Genomic DNA, 16,363 nt, shown 5'->3' with positions numbered 1-16,363 from the left:
ATGTGGAACTATTCTACCAATGTGGGACAAAAAACAACATGGTTTTGTGAGGAAAAGGAAGGAAAAGCATTACGGAAATGTTCTTTCTTTTCTGTATTTTGGGGCCTATGGATGTAATGAAATAAGCATATTTTCTTAGGGAAGAAGTTGTCATTTTTGTTGGTTCAGAAAAAGATTCACCATTTGGCTTCTATTTGGTGTGTGGCTAATGGGAACTTAAAATAGGGGGAGGGGTGCCATTGGCATTCCTTGTTGACTTGTTAGGGCCTGCTGATTATTCTAGGCTGTTTTTTGTGCGTTTTAGTTTTTAATTTTTTTCTTTTTCTAGGGTTACCAAAGTTTATTAAGGAGATGTCTTCTTCTCATGTTTGTACATTCTTAATCTATCAATGAATTTTCTTTGTTATCAAAAAACGTAAAATAAAAATTTCCTAATCAAATCTTACTTGGGATGAATGTGTAAGCCTAAACTAAAAGATGCAAATGACGTGCCTTTTGTACAAATGCATAAGCCTTGATTTATTATGCATTCTCTCTTTTGAGATTTTGTATTCTACACTCTTGCCTCAATGCGTTTTGGGCATCCCTTCATGAGGCAAGCCTTGATTGAGCCTTTTAAACATTGCTTAGAACTCTAATTTGTATTTTTTGCTTCCTGGAAAATCTTTTGAATAATATGATTTGTGATGAGACTCAATTTTTTATTAACTATTTTATTTTCTGTTTACCTCCTGGCAGCATAGATGTCTGGTGAAGGTTCAAATTCCAACAAATCTCTGTTGTTTTTGTTCCTGTGGTTGCTATTTGAATGTTTTAGATGAATATAGACTAGTATTTTCCTCTTCATTTCGGTTCTGATCCAAGTCATATGGTGTGGAATGTTGCAGGAGCATGAATGTGGCATATTTTGGAGCTACCTTATGGGGGGTGCATGTTAAGATAGTGCATAAAGAAAAATTGAAACTAGAACCTTGGTTTTGACCTGATATTCATACTGTACAAGTTTTCCTGAAAATAGGAAAATTAGGATGTATCTAATGATTATATCCAAGTGGCACGTGTCAAAGGATGAAAGGATTTTTAGATCCTTCCCGATGCAACTAATAAACTCAGCAAAATCAAACCGCAGGGGCAGGGGATACCCTTCTTTATAATTTTGAGACGGTTCCTATGATGGAACTGTCCGCATCTGTGTGCACATAATTTGTTTTTCTATTTTACTCAGGAAAATTCTAAATTTCTATTTGAGAAATTTGCTCTACTATTTTTTTTTTCTTGTTCCCTTGCATAGCAGGAAGCCTTGTGGCCCAGGACACATTTTTTTTTTTCTTATTCTGTAATTCTCGTTGTTTCTTTTTAGGAAAGGAACCCCACTGACAGTCCTGCACCTTCCCTTGATAGCCGCTTATGCTTGTTATTTTCTGTTACAACACTTGCAATTGCCAATGTTATTGAGGAAGAGGAAAGCTCAGTGACTGATGAAATTGGATATAGCCCCACTAATCAAGGGAAAGGGAAGCAGGTTCTGGGGAAGTGTCGCAAGGATTTTATTTCAAGCTTACAGTTATTGGGGGATTTTAAAGGCTTGCTGACTCCACTTCCAACTCTTGCATTAGTAGCCAACCAAGCTGCTGCCAAAGCAATGATGTTTCTTTCAAGTGGCACGGTTGAGAGTGAATACCTTGAGTGTGTGAGCATGAATGATATGCCAGTTAATTGTTGTAAGTAATCTTTTGTCTCCTTCAATATGACAGCTAATTCCTTAAAGTCTTTCATTTGTGGGAAAAAATTGGATGGCGCCGTTACACTTGATGTTCAGGAGGCCATCATCCATGTGTGTCCATTAGGTTCTTGTGCAAATAGTCATCCTGAAATTTGATCTCTGAATTTCTTCTTAGAATTGGCAGTTTTTTTCTTGATTTTCTGGAGTGAATTAATGTTTCTGATTTTTGTGATAACCTATTCTTGTTGGTAATGTTGAAGGGGATTCTGTTCTCCTCAATCAAGTACAGGCAGTTGTTGTACTTGTTTTGCAGCTCCTCATTTTTCTGTATTTTGTTCGTTGTTCCTTTAGTTCATTGAGGGTTTTTTATTTTTATTTTATTTATTTATTTCTAGTTTCTTATCTTTGTGTTTTTGCTCAATTTAATATTTTCTGTACCTGCAGCCATTGAAATACAAATTTGGGTTTGATATGGTCATGCTGAAGCCACATCCTATATTTTTTGTTGGGACTGCATGCTTATCTTTGTGGCATATCTGACCTTTTTTAACCCTTACAGCTGGAAACTTGTGGCATTTGATTGTTGAGGCTTGTATTGCTAGAGATCTACTGGACACATCAGCATATATTTGGCCAGGCTATGTGAGTGGATGCAGCAATGAAATGCATTGCAGCATTCCTAGTCAAGTGCCTGGTTGGTCCTCTTTGATGAAGGGGTCCTCTCTGACTCAATCAATGATAAATGCTTTGGTTTCAACTCCAGCTTCAAGGTATGCTGGGACTTGTCATTCTTGAAGTTTGTTTCCTGTTTTACTCTGTTCTTTCTCTTTTCCTGATAATTCATTCCAAACACCTAAGGTGGTACTGAGAAACCCCAACAGAAAATGATTGAATTTGATTCCATTTCTATCATGTCCCTTCCCTGTCCCTCAAGTAAATTTTTCTAGAAACCTTTCTTAGACTGGGGAGGCCTTTTAAGTTCATGCCATTGTTAATCTGTTTTGGGTTGTCTGGTTTTTGGTCTATGCTGGCTTCTAATCCAAAAAAATTATCCCCTCTTAAAGAGCTCCCGTTCAGCTCCAAATCTCACCCCCCCCCCCCCCCCGGGGGTCCTGCCCCTAACAAACACACACACACACAAAGGGCAGTCCTTTTTATTTTATTTTTTTCTCTTCTCTTTTTAGTTGTAAATATCGGTTACTATAAGAGACTGATGGTTTCATCTAATGCATTTGCCCCCACCTAGTATTTGCTTGTTTATTTTTTTCATTCTGTTTTCACAACAATTTAGGAAGGCTAATGTGAATCATTATAAAGATTTTTAAAGGACATTTTCTGGATTGACTTTTATCTTACAGCCCTAAACTTGGGTTGAACAGAAGGAATTTTGTGTTAGGTTATACAGAAGACAAGTGAGAAGAGAGAGGAGAGCGAAAAGAACTGTGTTAACATAAAAAAGGAGAGAGAAGAGAGTGATACTCACTCTTGTGGGAGAGCCAACCCTTTTATAATATTAAAATACTTATTGCATTTACAAAAATTCCCTTCTGAATAATGATTTGATAAATAACCTCACAACTATTACTATTTAATAGTTAACCCCTTTACTAACAAAACACTTATACTTAACCTCCTAAAATTACAAATATACAAATTTTCCCTGCAGTATATCATAGTGATGAGTTGGTATGCATAACATTAATTATCAAAGACCTTGTCCTAACTACATGGCATATTGGTTTAGACAAATGTAAGTGCAATATCACTTTCTTCAGAATCTAGTACCACATCTTGTTGTTGTCCATATATGCTGTATGGATTTTGACTAATTTACACATCCATTTTCCTTCTCAACAATGCTATAACATGTCACGCCCCGAACCTGCAGGTGGGTCCCAGGTGTGAGTTTAAGTAACCTAACCTGTCTCTGTATCAATTTAAACATACATGATACAATACATAAAGGAGGTCTGACCCTGTGGGGTAAATGGATGCCCACATACATACACACAATCATCCATACTCATCCATAATACGCAGTGGAATACAGTCTTTTATACAATAACAGTATCATACCAGAGTCTACACAAGTTAGGATATACATTCCCATAGTACAAATATACCCCGGGTGTCTACAAAAATCATCACGACAACTTGGGTACCAAAACTCGTACCTAAAAGGTACTAGCAGTAGCTACGACACCCCTTGCTTCCCGACACTAGGTTATTACTTACCGCTACCTGAAGGCCTTGAAAATATTGTACGTACATTCGGGGCGAGACACCTCAGTAAGGAAGAAAACAGTTTATATCAGTATGTGGCATACTAGTGTCATTTCACATACTTCATAACACTATACATACGATACAGTTTGAAACAATTCGTATAGTTTCAAACAATTCCATACAGTTCCAGTATTTTCAGAAAAACCCATTCCAGTTCATACGATACCCAACATACATACATACGGTCAGTGTCGTCACACTAGTTCGCAATTACACCAGGTCACCTCGTCTCACAGCGATTACATTGCTACATACGCAACTACGCTGCTACGATCAAGGCCCAATGGTGAATCCATTGACTCATACGCAACTACGCAAGGTCACCTAGTCTCACAGCGATTGCATTTCTACACATGCAAATACGAAGATCTATGACTCAGGCCCAATAATGATTACATTGCTACATACGCAACTACACAAGGTCACCTAGTCTCACCACGATTACATTGCCACATGCAAAACTACGCTGCAACGACTTAGGCCCACAGTGAATCCATTGCTTCATACAATGTAGCATATAGCTCACACCACTTCGGCGACCAACCGGAATTAGATTGGTGATATTTTGCACCCTCGGATATAGAGTCGGACACTCTTGCCTACGGTAGTTAACCGATCCATGGCACAGCGTACGGTAATTAGCCACCATATAGCTGTTTCGGCGTACGGTAATTAGCCGCCACTGGCCGATTTCACAAAACCTGGAATCATTTTGGAATTCACATCCCTATACATTTCAGCGTACAGTAATTAGCCGCCACATAGCTGTTTTACAAATACCTGGAACAAACACATACAACCATACATACCACACTTATTTGGTTTACGGCAAATCATATCATTTAAAATTTAAAGTATACTGTTTATGCAAATATGGATTACGGTCACCTCAATAATATAGTTTTAACACAACGAACAGATTTCCAAACAAAATAGAGATGATACCCGAAATCCCCAATTTTCCCGAAAATTGTAACCCGAAAATTTCGCATTTTTACCCGATAGATTTCCCCAAATAAGTAGCCAAAACATGCATATGATCGTAGCCTACGGGCTTACCAATCTCGATTTCAAAAATGGACTGATATAAACAGAATCCCCTTACCTTAACCCGAATCCCAACTACGAACTCTACGGTCCTCAAAACTACGAATCGAGACTTCAAAACCTACAAACCACAATATAGTACATGCTTACAATCCATACTACTACACATATACTGAATCAGAAATGAAAACCGAGCCTTACCTCGATTTTAGTCCGAAACCCGAAAACGCTCGAAACGGACTTCCAATCCGCTAGAAATGTAGAGAATCCTTCACTGATCCTCGCAGTAACTTTGGATTTACGATTCTAGTGACAAACAGCGAAGCAATCAAGGAGAGAGAGAGAGAGAGGAAAACCAAAACTTAGCCAAGAAGCAACTGACAATATCCTTATAAAGACCTTTGACCCGGAGGATTTCGTCGACGAATTGGTGTCCTCGTCAACGAGGTCTTCTGAGATTTTGTCGACGAGACAACAATTTCGTCGACGAACCCTGATATTTAAATTTTCCCAAACCTCTCGACTTTTCCTCATCGACGAACCTTTGAATTTCGTCGACGAGAAGCCTTCTACCTTCGTCGATGAATTATGGCCTCGTTGATGAAGTCTGCAGAATTCCATTTTTTTACCCCTCTTTTACATAATTAACCCATACAACACAATTTGGGTTCTTACATAACATACATAAATTGATAATTGGAGGGTGATGAGCATTTGATTAACTCAAGATTTCCTAATCTGTAATGAGAATGACCGAGTCTTCAGTTACACCTTTTCTTTCCCCAAGCCATGTATATTAGATTTTTTGTTGGTAAATTGTGCCAGTAGTAATGCTACTGAATTTAAGGTCATGGATTTGATGAAAGCTTAGCAGAGATCGAGAAAGTATATGACATTGCAGTTAATGGATCATATGATGAGAAGATATCTGCTGCTACAATTCTCTGTGGGGCTTCCTTAATTCGAGGCTGGAATATACAGGTAATGTTGTGTATGCTGTTGGGCTTTCCTAACATTATCTTGTAATAATTAATTGATTGATAGTCTCCCCTTTTGGTTTAGAAGTCATCTTTGATGCATTTGTTTCAAGTATATTTTAACCTATGGTTGCAGGAGCACACTGTTCTTTTTATTACAAGATTGCTATCACCTCCAGTTCCTGCTGATTATTCTGGGAATGACAGTCATTTGATAAGTTATGCTTCATTTCTAAATGTCCTACTTGTTGGAATATCATCTTTTGAGGCTTCTCAGATTTTCTCCTTACATGGCTTGGTAGGTTGTACTCCTCAAGCTTCCTTTATTTCCTATGAATACAAAATATCCATAAAAAAGGAACATACATATTAATAACAAGTACACAGAGAAGTGCAACATGAAATTCTCCCTGCCTTGTATTGAGCACAATTACACAGAAAACATTCCTTTTCCCAATTAAAAATTTCAACTTTTGGTGTGGCAGGACAGCTAAGGACAGCAATTCATCTAGAAAAACTTTTGATGCACCCATGCACATGTACACACACATGCGCAGGTGCACATGCACAAATGCATCATATGGATGTTGGAGCTATCATATGACCTATAGTTAACCTTATTGTTGTTATTTATTTATCGAAAAAATGTTCAACTCATTACACTCAAGGAAAACCAATACTAGGAAGTTGGGGCTTCTTTATAAAAAAGGAAGTTCTGTACATAGGTGAGTACAGATGAGACCGTTGTGTTGACTGGGAACTAATACTGTTTCACTTTTATGGGTAGGTCCCGCAGCTTGCAAGTGTGTTGATGCCAATTTGTGAGGTTTTTGGATCATGTGTTCCAAATTTCTTGTGGAGTCTTCCAATTGGTGAAGAAATCTCTGCATATACAGTATTCTCAAATGCATTTATTCTTCTACTAAAGTTGTGGAGGTTTTATCAACCATTAATTGAACATAAGGTGAGAGATAAGCCTTCAGTGGGATCTGAATTCACTCCTGAATGTTTGTTAGTGGTGCGGAACTCCCAATTAGCGCCTTCTGGAAACACAGAGGATCCAAATAAAAGCGGGAGAGTTCGGAGAAATTCAACTCCTCCATATATGGAACCTATATTTATGGAATCTTTTCCAAAATTAAAACACTGGTTCCAGCAGAATCAGGCATGCATGGCTTCAACCCTCTCTGGTCTTGCTCATGGCACCCCTGTGCATCATATTGTCGACAGGCTTCTAAATATGATGTTCTGGAAAATAAATAGAGGTGGTCAACCTTCTACTCTTCCCCCTTCTAGAAGTAGTACTTGTTCTGGCGGGGCGGAAGATGCTTATCAACTCAAGTTACCTGCCTGGGATATCCTAGAAGCTATACCATTTGCCCTTGATGGCGCTTTAACAGCTTGTCACCATGGGAGTCTCTCTCCACGTGAACTGGTTACTGGTTAGTCCATCTTGCTTTGGGAAGTCTTAATGCTTTCTATTTGGTTTCATTTTTTATGCATGAAAAACCAAAATGATAGAAATGTCTTGAATTTGACCTCTCCCATTACATGGTTGAGAGAGGATTGAATGTGATGGTAAAAATTTGAGTTACAGCAAAAAGTTCTACTTTTGAATCATATTTAAGTTAATCTACAAAAATCTCAAGAACCTACAAAAGTTGGTGTTTTTCTCAAATCTTCATACTGTACCTCCAAATTTGCTCATAGCATGCTTCTCTCCCTTTGCTTTTCACTTATCTAAGAAAAAAGAAACTCTGCTTTCAAATGCTAGTGAAGATTAAAAGGTTTCCCTAATTGTGGTACATTTTGTTTGTTCGCTTTTCTTTGGGTGCGTGGAGTGGGGTGGTGAGGGGAGAGGGCAGAAGAAATGTACTTACATTATATCCTTTTGTAAGCTTTCATCAAGATCTTCCAAACAACAAACCCTGCAGAACAAATGCACTCATAGCATGTTTTTAATCGTCATACTGTACCACTCAGCTAACAGAATGTTTCCCTAAATTCAGCAGTATCCTTTTGCAAGTCCAATCTTCCTACAATATAACCCAATTTTCACTTATCCCAAAAAATGGGAAAAAAAAAAAAGGCTTGCTTTTCAAACTATGGTGCGATTGAAAAGGTTTTCCTAATAATGGTGCTTTCTTTTTTTTTGGTTGGAGAGTATGCTGGTGATTGAGGATGGCAAGAGAGAATAGAAGAGTAGGAAGAGAAAATAGGGGAGAGAGGATTTGGGGGAGAGAGAGAATTAGGAAGAAGGAGAAGGAAGGAGAACAGCGCATGATGGAGAGAGGCATGATAGAAACTGAATTCAGTTGACAACTGCCTGACAGATTGTTCCATTACACATACATATTACTTGTAATAAACTAGCCCCACCTTAAAACTAAAAAAAAAATACAAAATAACTTCAAAATAACTGAAATATCCAAAACAATTCTAAATTAACCGAAATTCATAAAATATCCAGATTTCCAAAATTACTCCAAAGCCTAATTTACAGATCTAGGAGTAGAAGATGCATGCCTAACATTCCATATGCGATGTGCATGGTCCGTCATCAACTACTGCATCTGAATTTGTTAGTTATACACGTTTAACACATGAGTTCATGTTTTACCTCTTCTTGAACTTTGGAGAAATTATGTACTAATGTTGGTGTGCTGATGTAAGAGTTCTGCATTTCTTAATATCTCAGGACTAAAAGATCTTGCTGATTTTCTTCCTGCATCTCTGGCAACCATTGTAAGCTACTTTTCAGCTGAAGTAACTCGGGGAATATGGAAGCCAGCTTTTATGAATGGAACTGATTGGCCAAGCCCTGCTTTAAATCTATCTGTGCTTGAGCAACAGATAAAGAAAATCTTAGCTGGCACTGGTGTTGATGTCCCACTTTTTTCTGCAGGTATTTTCCCTGTGATTAAATATATTTCATATTGTCAGTATTAGGGAGTTCTTAGGCAGGTTTGATACACGGGTGATCAATAGCTTGACCCTAAAACTTAAGCTACTAGGTCTTGAGCCCATTCATGTATATAAGCACCCATCCTCTACTTAATTTTACACTGGGGGACAATCCTCACGAATGCAATTTCCAACAATCTTCCCCTCACTTGTGTGTCTCTATTACTCCTTGAGCAGGAATATCTCTCTTTTAGACCACTACGCCTTACGTGCCTTCAGTTGCAGTTTAGGCACCTAAAAATCAATTGTACCTCCCATGTTTTGACCACATTCAAATCCATCTGTTATTGGCTTCAATCACACACTTAGTCCTCCAGGCTCCAACTGTTAACACATCAAGAGAATTTGCTCTTGCAAACGAATTTATAATTTTTGCTTGCCCAAAGTTACAAACCATTCGCTTTGATACCATTTGTTAGCATCAAGGAATCCTCACACAAGCTTGACATATCTGAGCAAGCACCAACTTGACTTAACAGTTTAGGCAATTAGGTCTTGGGTCCATCCATCAAGGAATCCTCACATCCATGCATAGTGCTTCTAAAGCAAAGAATTAAAAAGGTAGCTCTCACTGTTGGCGCAGAAGTTGCATTACCAGTACATGTTTGACCGTCCAGTGTATTGTCTGTCTTTTAAATTGAAGGAAACCATATAATATACAAAGATTGGAAAAAAAAAATAAAATTAGCGCACAATTTGTGGAAGGTTAATTGAATTAGAATTCTATTATTAACAAATCTTAATTATTGACTTAATATCCTCTCATAGAGATTAAATGCAGTGGATAGAAAAATTGCTGAATGTTTTTAGCACTTAAATAATTATGAATCAAGCCCTTACACCCACTGATCTTTGTTATTGAGTGCATATTCTATGCTAGTCTTGAGCATGAAAAATGTCATTTTCTGGTGGTCAGTGCTGCGTGTAGTCTTTTCATGCATTTAATAAAGAATGCTTTCAGTACGATTTAAATAGAGAATTTCTTAGGGCTGAAACGTGTTCTGGGTGCAGGGGAAAGCTTACCAGCTACACTTCCTTTACCGTTGGCTGCACTTGTAGGCCTCACATTAACCTACAAACTTGATAGAGTCTCCCTGCCCTTTGTGGATTTGTTTGGCCGGTCCTTGCATGCCCTTTCAGTAACTTGCCTTTGGCCATGTGAACCAATCATTACTGCTTTATGGGCCCAGAAGGCGAAGCGTTGGAGTGACTTTCTTGTGTTCGCTTCTTCTTGGGCTGTCTTCCACCACAACAGCAATGCGGTTGTGCAGCTCCTTAAGACCTGCTTCTCATCCATTCTCAGGCTCAAGGCCTTTCCCATCTCTAGCACCAGCAGTGGTGTTGTGGCTACTCTGCTTGGTCATGGGTTGGGCTTGCCTTTCTCTGGTGGAATTTCTCCTGTTGCCCCTGGAATTCTTTACCTCAGAGTGCACCGATCTATCAGAGACGTGATATTCATTGCTGAAGAGATTGTCTTGCTTTTAATGCTTTCTGTTAGAGAGATTGCAACCCATGGGTTACGATGGGAACAATTAGAGATGTTAAAGAAGATGAAGTGTGGGATGAGATATGGGCAGGTTTCTCTTGCTGCAGCTATGACGCATGTCAAGCTTGCGGCTTCATTTGGGGCTTCCATAGTTTGGATATCTGGTGGATTAAATTTGGTCCAAATTTTGATCAAAGAAACCTTGCCTTCTTGGTTTATGTCAGGCCATGGGTTAGAGGCGGTCGAAGGGCAGTCTAGAGGGATGGTTGCAAAACTGAGTGGTTACGCACTAGCATACTTTGCAGTGTTTTGTGGGACATTTGCTTGGGGCGTGGACTCTACATTGCCAGCATCAAAGCGGCGGCCAAGCATTCTTGGCGTCCACTTGGAATTTCTTGCAAGCACACTAGATGGAAAGATATTGCTTGGTTGTGATAGGGCCACTTGGCTAGCTTATGTGTCAGCTTTTGTAAGTTTAATGGTGGAATGCACCCCAATGTGGGTGTCGGAGGTGGATGTAGATGTGTTGAAGAGGCTGAGCAGGGGATTGAGGCAATGGAATGAGGAAGAATTGGCTTTAGCCCTTCTGGTAATTAGGGGTGCTGACACAATGGGTGCGGCTGCTGAGCTGATTGTGGAGACTAGTGTTTGAACTTGGTCAAATATATTGGTATAAAATGGTAGTTTCTTGCTGTGCAGAATGGTTATAATGCACGCCATTTGTTGTAAATTGTTAATATGGAAAGCACTTTTGCTTAAGCCATTGTACAATTCTGTAGAATCATTTTTCATGAGTACTACAGTTTGTGAAGTTCACAATGAAGTGGCATAAATTTCAATATAGTGCATGGCTTTCATTTGTTTGCAGTTATTGTTTGTAATTATTTTGTTTAATGAAACAAACAGGGATACAAGGAAAAAAATCTTAAACTCAATAATCTATACCATTAATAAAGCTTACTAAAATAGCTATCTTTCTGTATATTCAACAATGGTGTGCTGCCATGGTTTATATTTTCACCTCATTGCATATACTAATGATACTAACTCATAACTCAATGTGTTTTATAATAGAGTAAATTATATGTCAAGATCTTTGGCCAGGTAATGCAAATGGCGATGGGCAAATATTTTTTCCTTTATGTTTTGGCAATGGCATTCTAATATTGCCAATTAAATATTATGTAAAAGATTTAAAGCAATTTTAAGAAAGATGGTTAATAATATAATTTAACATAACATGAGCAAAATGCATGCACATGACTAGTAATAAAAAAGAAGAAAAAAATTGAGTGATACTGTGGGGTACATATTAAAAAAAAAAATGAACCTGATTTACATGGTATGCTTTCCAAAGTTATAATAGCCAAAACATTTTCAAAGAAAGATTCACAATATGGGGAAGATGACAAGAAGGGAAAAACAAGGAAAACTCAACCCTGTTTTGTACCATTGTCATTTTCCATTTTATATTTTTGTTTCTGTGCACTGAAGAAGTAGATTATAAAAATACATTTGTTTATATTGTCAGTTTTTTATTTCTATTGTTGGTTTTTTGTTTGTAAAAAAATTGAAAACTAGATTTTATGCTTTTCAATTGTCTTGGCAACCTATTGTTAGAAATTTTAATATTAGGAAAGAATTTTTTTTTTTTTTAGACTAAATCATTCATTTTATACACTTTTAAATTAAAATCAAAATAAAATAATCATATGAATTTAAATATAATTGAAATAAAAATATACATACATTTTTTAAAATATTAATAAAACCAATTATAAACTATTTTTACTATATTTCAATTGTCACGTCCATTAAAATTTTTATTGTAAAGTAAATTTTGAAAGTATAGCAATTAAGTAAAATAATTATATTAATTTTTGCTTTTATTATAGTATTTTTTTTTTGAATGTGCATTATTTTGTAATTTTATTATTTTAAAAATATTTTTATAATATTATTTGATATAAAGATAAAAATGAGCATTTTCTAATTAGGTTTTTAATTTATTTTAGTTTTATAAATATTAACCAAATAGGTTGCTAGTTTCTAGGTTTTAATTTTTATTTTTGGTTTCTGATTTTGATTTCTATAATTTTTTTACAATGATACCAAACAATATCCTAATTTTAAAATAATTTTTTGATAGATTAGTGAAAAAAAAAAAAACAAAACAAAACAAAAAAATCTTTTCTCAAATAAAATTAAATTGAAAAAATAAAGACCTTTCTAAAGGTATATTTTTTGAAAGAAAGAAAAACAATAATTGGCAATTTAAAACTATTTCTTGTGAAACTTAGAATATACTTTTTAAATTTCAAATTTGACTTTAGTATAAAATAAGCAATATAAATTTTACTTTGTTCAGTCCTTATATTTGATTACCTGCTTGATGGGTAGAATAGTATATAAAAATATGTCATTTTTCAAAAACAACATGAAACAAACCTTATTGAATTTATGACTTATATTACTGAGGAAGACAGCATGGTGAAGATAGCATGGTGTGAAAATAAGAAGTTGGGCTTCAGGATAAAACCGTTGATAAAATTGTCGATGGTTATAGTGAATACATCGACGGTTTGTTCTCTGTCTGAAATTATCGCAACAACCACTGACGGTTATCTTGGAATATATCGACGATCTGCTCTCTATATTAAATTGTCGCAACAATCGTCAACGGTTATCTTGGTTTTTATCGTCGATTTTGTTTTTGTCTAAAACAGTCGACGATTTGTCCTATAACTGTCGACGGTTTCCAATCTATTAAGTTAGTTATTTGTTTTCAGTATTTGTTTCTTGTTAGTTAGTAGTTAGTCAGTTTGTCAATTACCATTTTATGTGTATATATACAAGGTCTATTGATGTACATGTATGTATGCAAGAAATAATACAAGTTAGAGATTCATTTTTTTCTCTCCAAGATTCTGGTTTTCCTTCTTTGTTTCTTGCAATGTATTTCTTCCTTCATTTTGATATGGTATTAGAGCAAGGTTCTCGTTTTTTGATTGAAGATTTTTTCAATCCATATTTTCTTCATCATGGAGAAAGCCCTAGTTCAATCTTGGTTTCTCAACCTTTAAATGGTGAGAACTACTATACGTGGAGCATATCAATGTTGATAGCTCTCAATGCCAAGAACAAGACGAGTTTTGTGGATGGAACATTTTCTCAGCCTGAAGATCAGTTTGATCCATTGTACATTCTATGGTTCCGTTGCAACAACATGGCCCTTTCATGGATCTTGAATTCTACATGAGAAATTTATGTCAGTGTTATTAGCACTTCGATTGCAAAAGAAGTTAGGAGGAATCTAAAAATCATATTCACACAAGGTAATGACCCCAATTTATTTCAACTTAAGAAAGATCTTGTTTCATTAGTTCAAGATCAATCTTTTGTTAGTTCTTATTACACGAAGTTGAAAGTTGTACAGGATGAATTTTTTACTGTGAAACTAATTCCTAGATGTTATTGTAATCCGAGATGTTTTTGTGGAGCTTTAAGAACAATGATTGAGCAACATAAAAATTAAAGCAATATGTTGTTCAATTTTTGATGGTTCTCAATGATTCTTTTACACATATTCGACGGCAAATTCTACTCATAGATCCAATGTCATCCATTGATAGAGTTTTATCTCTCACTTTACAAGAAGAAAAGCAAAGAAAGGTGGTGGGATCATCCTTGATGATTGAAATTGTTGCTTTATTCAGTAAGAATGTTCATAGAACAATGGCCAAGAATTATCAAAAGTGTTATGAATTGTGGCTCACATACTAAGTGGATAACATACACAAAGGGAAAGTATAAAGGAAATCAAGCAGCAACAGGGGAAACCATCGATGGATTGGCTCTAACCATGAATGGTTTGGAGCAGGATTTTCAGACAATTGCATTCTGTTTGAAACCATCGACAGTTTGGGTCAAACTGTCGACGGTTTTGCTCGGGACACCTAGCGCAAATTTCAAATTTTGAACAATGGACATTAATATGGTTAGGGTTTGGAGGGATACCTAGGAACTCTATTTATATATCTTATTGGATGTATTTAGAGTAAGATGGTTGATAATTGTTGAGAGTATTGTTGAGAGGATTGTATTGTTCTTGTAATTTACACACGAAGATAGTGAATCCTTGTCATTTGCTCCCGTAAATATAGGCATTGCCAAACCACATAATTCTTTATGTCATTGTAATTGTTATTACTTTCATTTATTTGTTGTGGTTATGAATTATTTGTATATTCACCATTAAAATGTTGCATTGTGTGTTTGATTCTTTACATACAAATATACATTTCGCTGTGCATATTTGGGGGGTTTTCACAATAAATTGGTATAAGAGCATTGTTGTAATGGCCTCTGGATCTTCATTTGTGAAATTTGACGTGGTCAAGTTTGATGGAATCGGGAATTTTGATTTGTGGCAGAGAAGGGTGAAGGTAGGGGAGGCAAAACGTATTCATGGGCGGGGTCTAGGCAGGTCGAAAATGAGTTGGGTTATAAACGAGTCAGGTTGTAAACGGGTCGAGGTTAAACGGGTCACAACCATGTAAACCCTAACCCACTTATTTAATAAACGGGCGGGTCATGGGTTACCTGTTTAAATATATAATTTATTTATTTTAAATTTTTTTGAACATTTCATATAAAAACAAAAAAAACTATAGGCTGATATGAAGAAGTGAAGATGAACACAACCATACCAAACCACAATCTCATTCCCTACCTAGTTGGAGCCCAACCCGCTCCTCTTAATCATCTCGTAAATCCTCCCTGCCGATTCCGCCTATCTGCGCCAAGCACCGCCCAGAGCACCTGAATGATGCCCTTATCATCACAGGGGATCGACCCTTCCCCCACCGCTTCCAGATCACATATCAGACGACGTACAGAGAGAGGTTGTACGGAGAGAGGTCGGTGCGGTTCCAAGGCTCCAATCGGATGACAGAGAAAACTTTAGTGGCGAGGCCGCACCGGTTCTGCCGGAGGAGCTCCTTGAAGGCAGCAATGAGGTCGGATTTAACGTGGCGGGGAAAGCTCTTGGAGAGGATGTCGAGGACCTTCACCGAATTGAATTGGATCTGGGGGCGCGGTTTAGGGCTTAGATGGCAAGGATTGCTTCGGATTTGCCCTTCACCCTTTTCCCCTTTTCGTGATCTTCATCTGTTCCGCCTTCCTCTTCTCCTCATCCGAAGGCTCACATGATTTGAAGTCAGAGTCCACTGTAACAGTGTTACTTAATGGGTTATTTGGATTAAGAGCCAAATAAATGGGTGACCCAACCCGAACTTGGGTTGACCCGTTTATAAACAGGCAAATCACAGATTGACCTATTTATAAGTGGTTTGACTTGCATAAATCCGAACTCGTTTTAAACGGGTGGGTCATGGGTCACTCGTCAAGTTTCAACCCATTTTGCTACTCCTAGGTGAAGGATCTCTTGGTGCAGCAAAGCATGGTAAAGACTTTATACAGAATTCAACCAAAAGACATGGATGAAGCAAGTTGGAATGAATTGATGGCAACGACAGTATCAATCATCCGACTGTGTTTGGCTGATGACGTGTTGTATCATGTCATGGATGAGGATTCTCTCGTATCAGTTTGGCGAAAACTGAAAAGTTGATATATGTCTAAGGATCCGTCAAAATTTGCAAATATAGTGGAAGGAGACTCAGGGAGCAGTGACGGTGATGTGCTATGTGTTTCATTGGGTTTGGAGTGCCTCACGGATGATTCTTGGATCTTAGATACCAGATGCTCTTATCATATGATGGCAAATAGAAAATGGTTTGACACCTATAGGTCAATTAATAATGGTTGTGTTTTGATGGGAAATGATATTTCATGCAAAATAATTGGTATTGGAAATGT

At 37.0% G+C, this 16,363-nt stretch overlaps 1 protein-coding gene and 1 long non-coding RNA gene across 3 annotated transcripts in view; one reads left to right on the top strand and one right to left on the bottom strand.

The window, feature by feature from the left end:
* LOC131155218 (mediator of RNA polymerase II transcription subunit 33A-like) overlaps positions 1-11,322 on the top strand; it is a 30,257-nt gene extending 18,935 nt beyond the window's left edge. For both annotated transcript variants that reach the window (XM_058108199.1, XM_058108197.1), the window contains 7 exons: positions 1,361-1,721; positions 2,283-2,493; positions 5,923-6,037; positions 6,170-6,331; positions 6,821-7,475; positions 8,732-8,938; positions 10,009-11,322. In XM_058108199.1, the coding sequence (XP_057964182.1) occupies positions 1,361-1,721; positions 2,283-2,493; positions 5,923-6,037; positions 6,170-6,331; positions 6,821-7,475; positions 8,732-8,938; positions 10,009-11,135 (2,838 nt within the window). In that variant the 3' untranslated portion in view covers positions 11,136-11,322. The remainder of the gene's footprint in view (positions 1-1,360; positions 1,722-2,282; positions 2,494-5,922; positions 6,038-6,169; positions 6,332-6,820; positions 7,476-8,731; positions 8,939-10,008) is intronic.
* Positions 3,757-15,731, bottom strand: LOC131155219 (uncharacterized). The gene is made up of 4 exons (XR_009136768.1): positions 15,216-15,731; positions 5,258-5,362; positions 5,115-5,177; positions 3,757-4,789 (listed from the first exon to the last, which is right to left on the bottom strand). It is a non-coding gene; the product is annotated as an uncharacterized LOC131155219 (long non-coding RNA).
* Between the last annotated feature and the right edge of the window lie 632 nt (positions 15,732-16,363).

This window comes from Malania oleifera, chromosome 5 (genome assembly GCF_029873635.1).
Source record: "Malania oleifera isolate guangnan ecotype guangnan chromosome 5, ASM2987363v1, whole genome shotgun sequence".
NCBI classification, from domain to species: domain Eukaryota; kingdom Viridiplantae; phylum Streptophyta; class Magnoliopsida; order Santalales; family Ximeniaceae; genus Malania; species Malania oleifera.
This window is presented reverse-complemented; position numbering and strand designations above follow the sequence as displayed.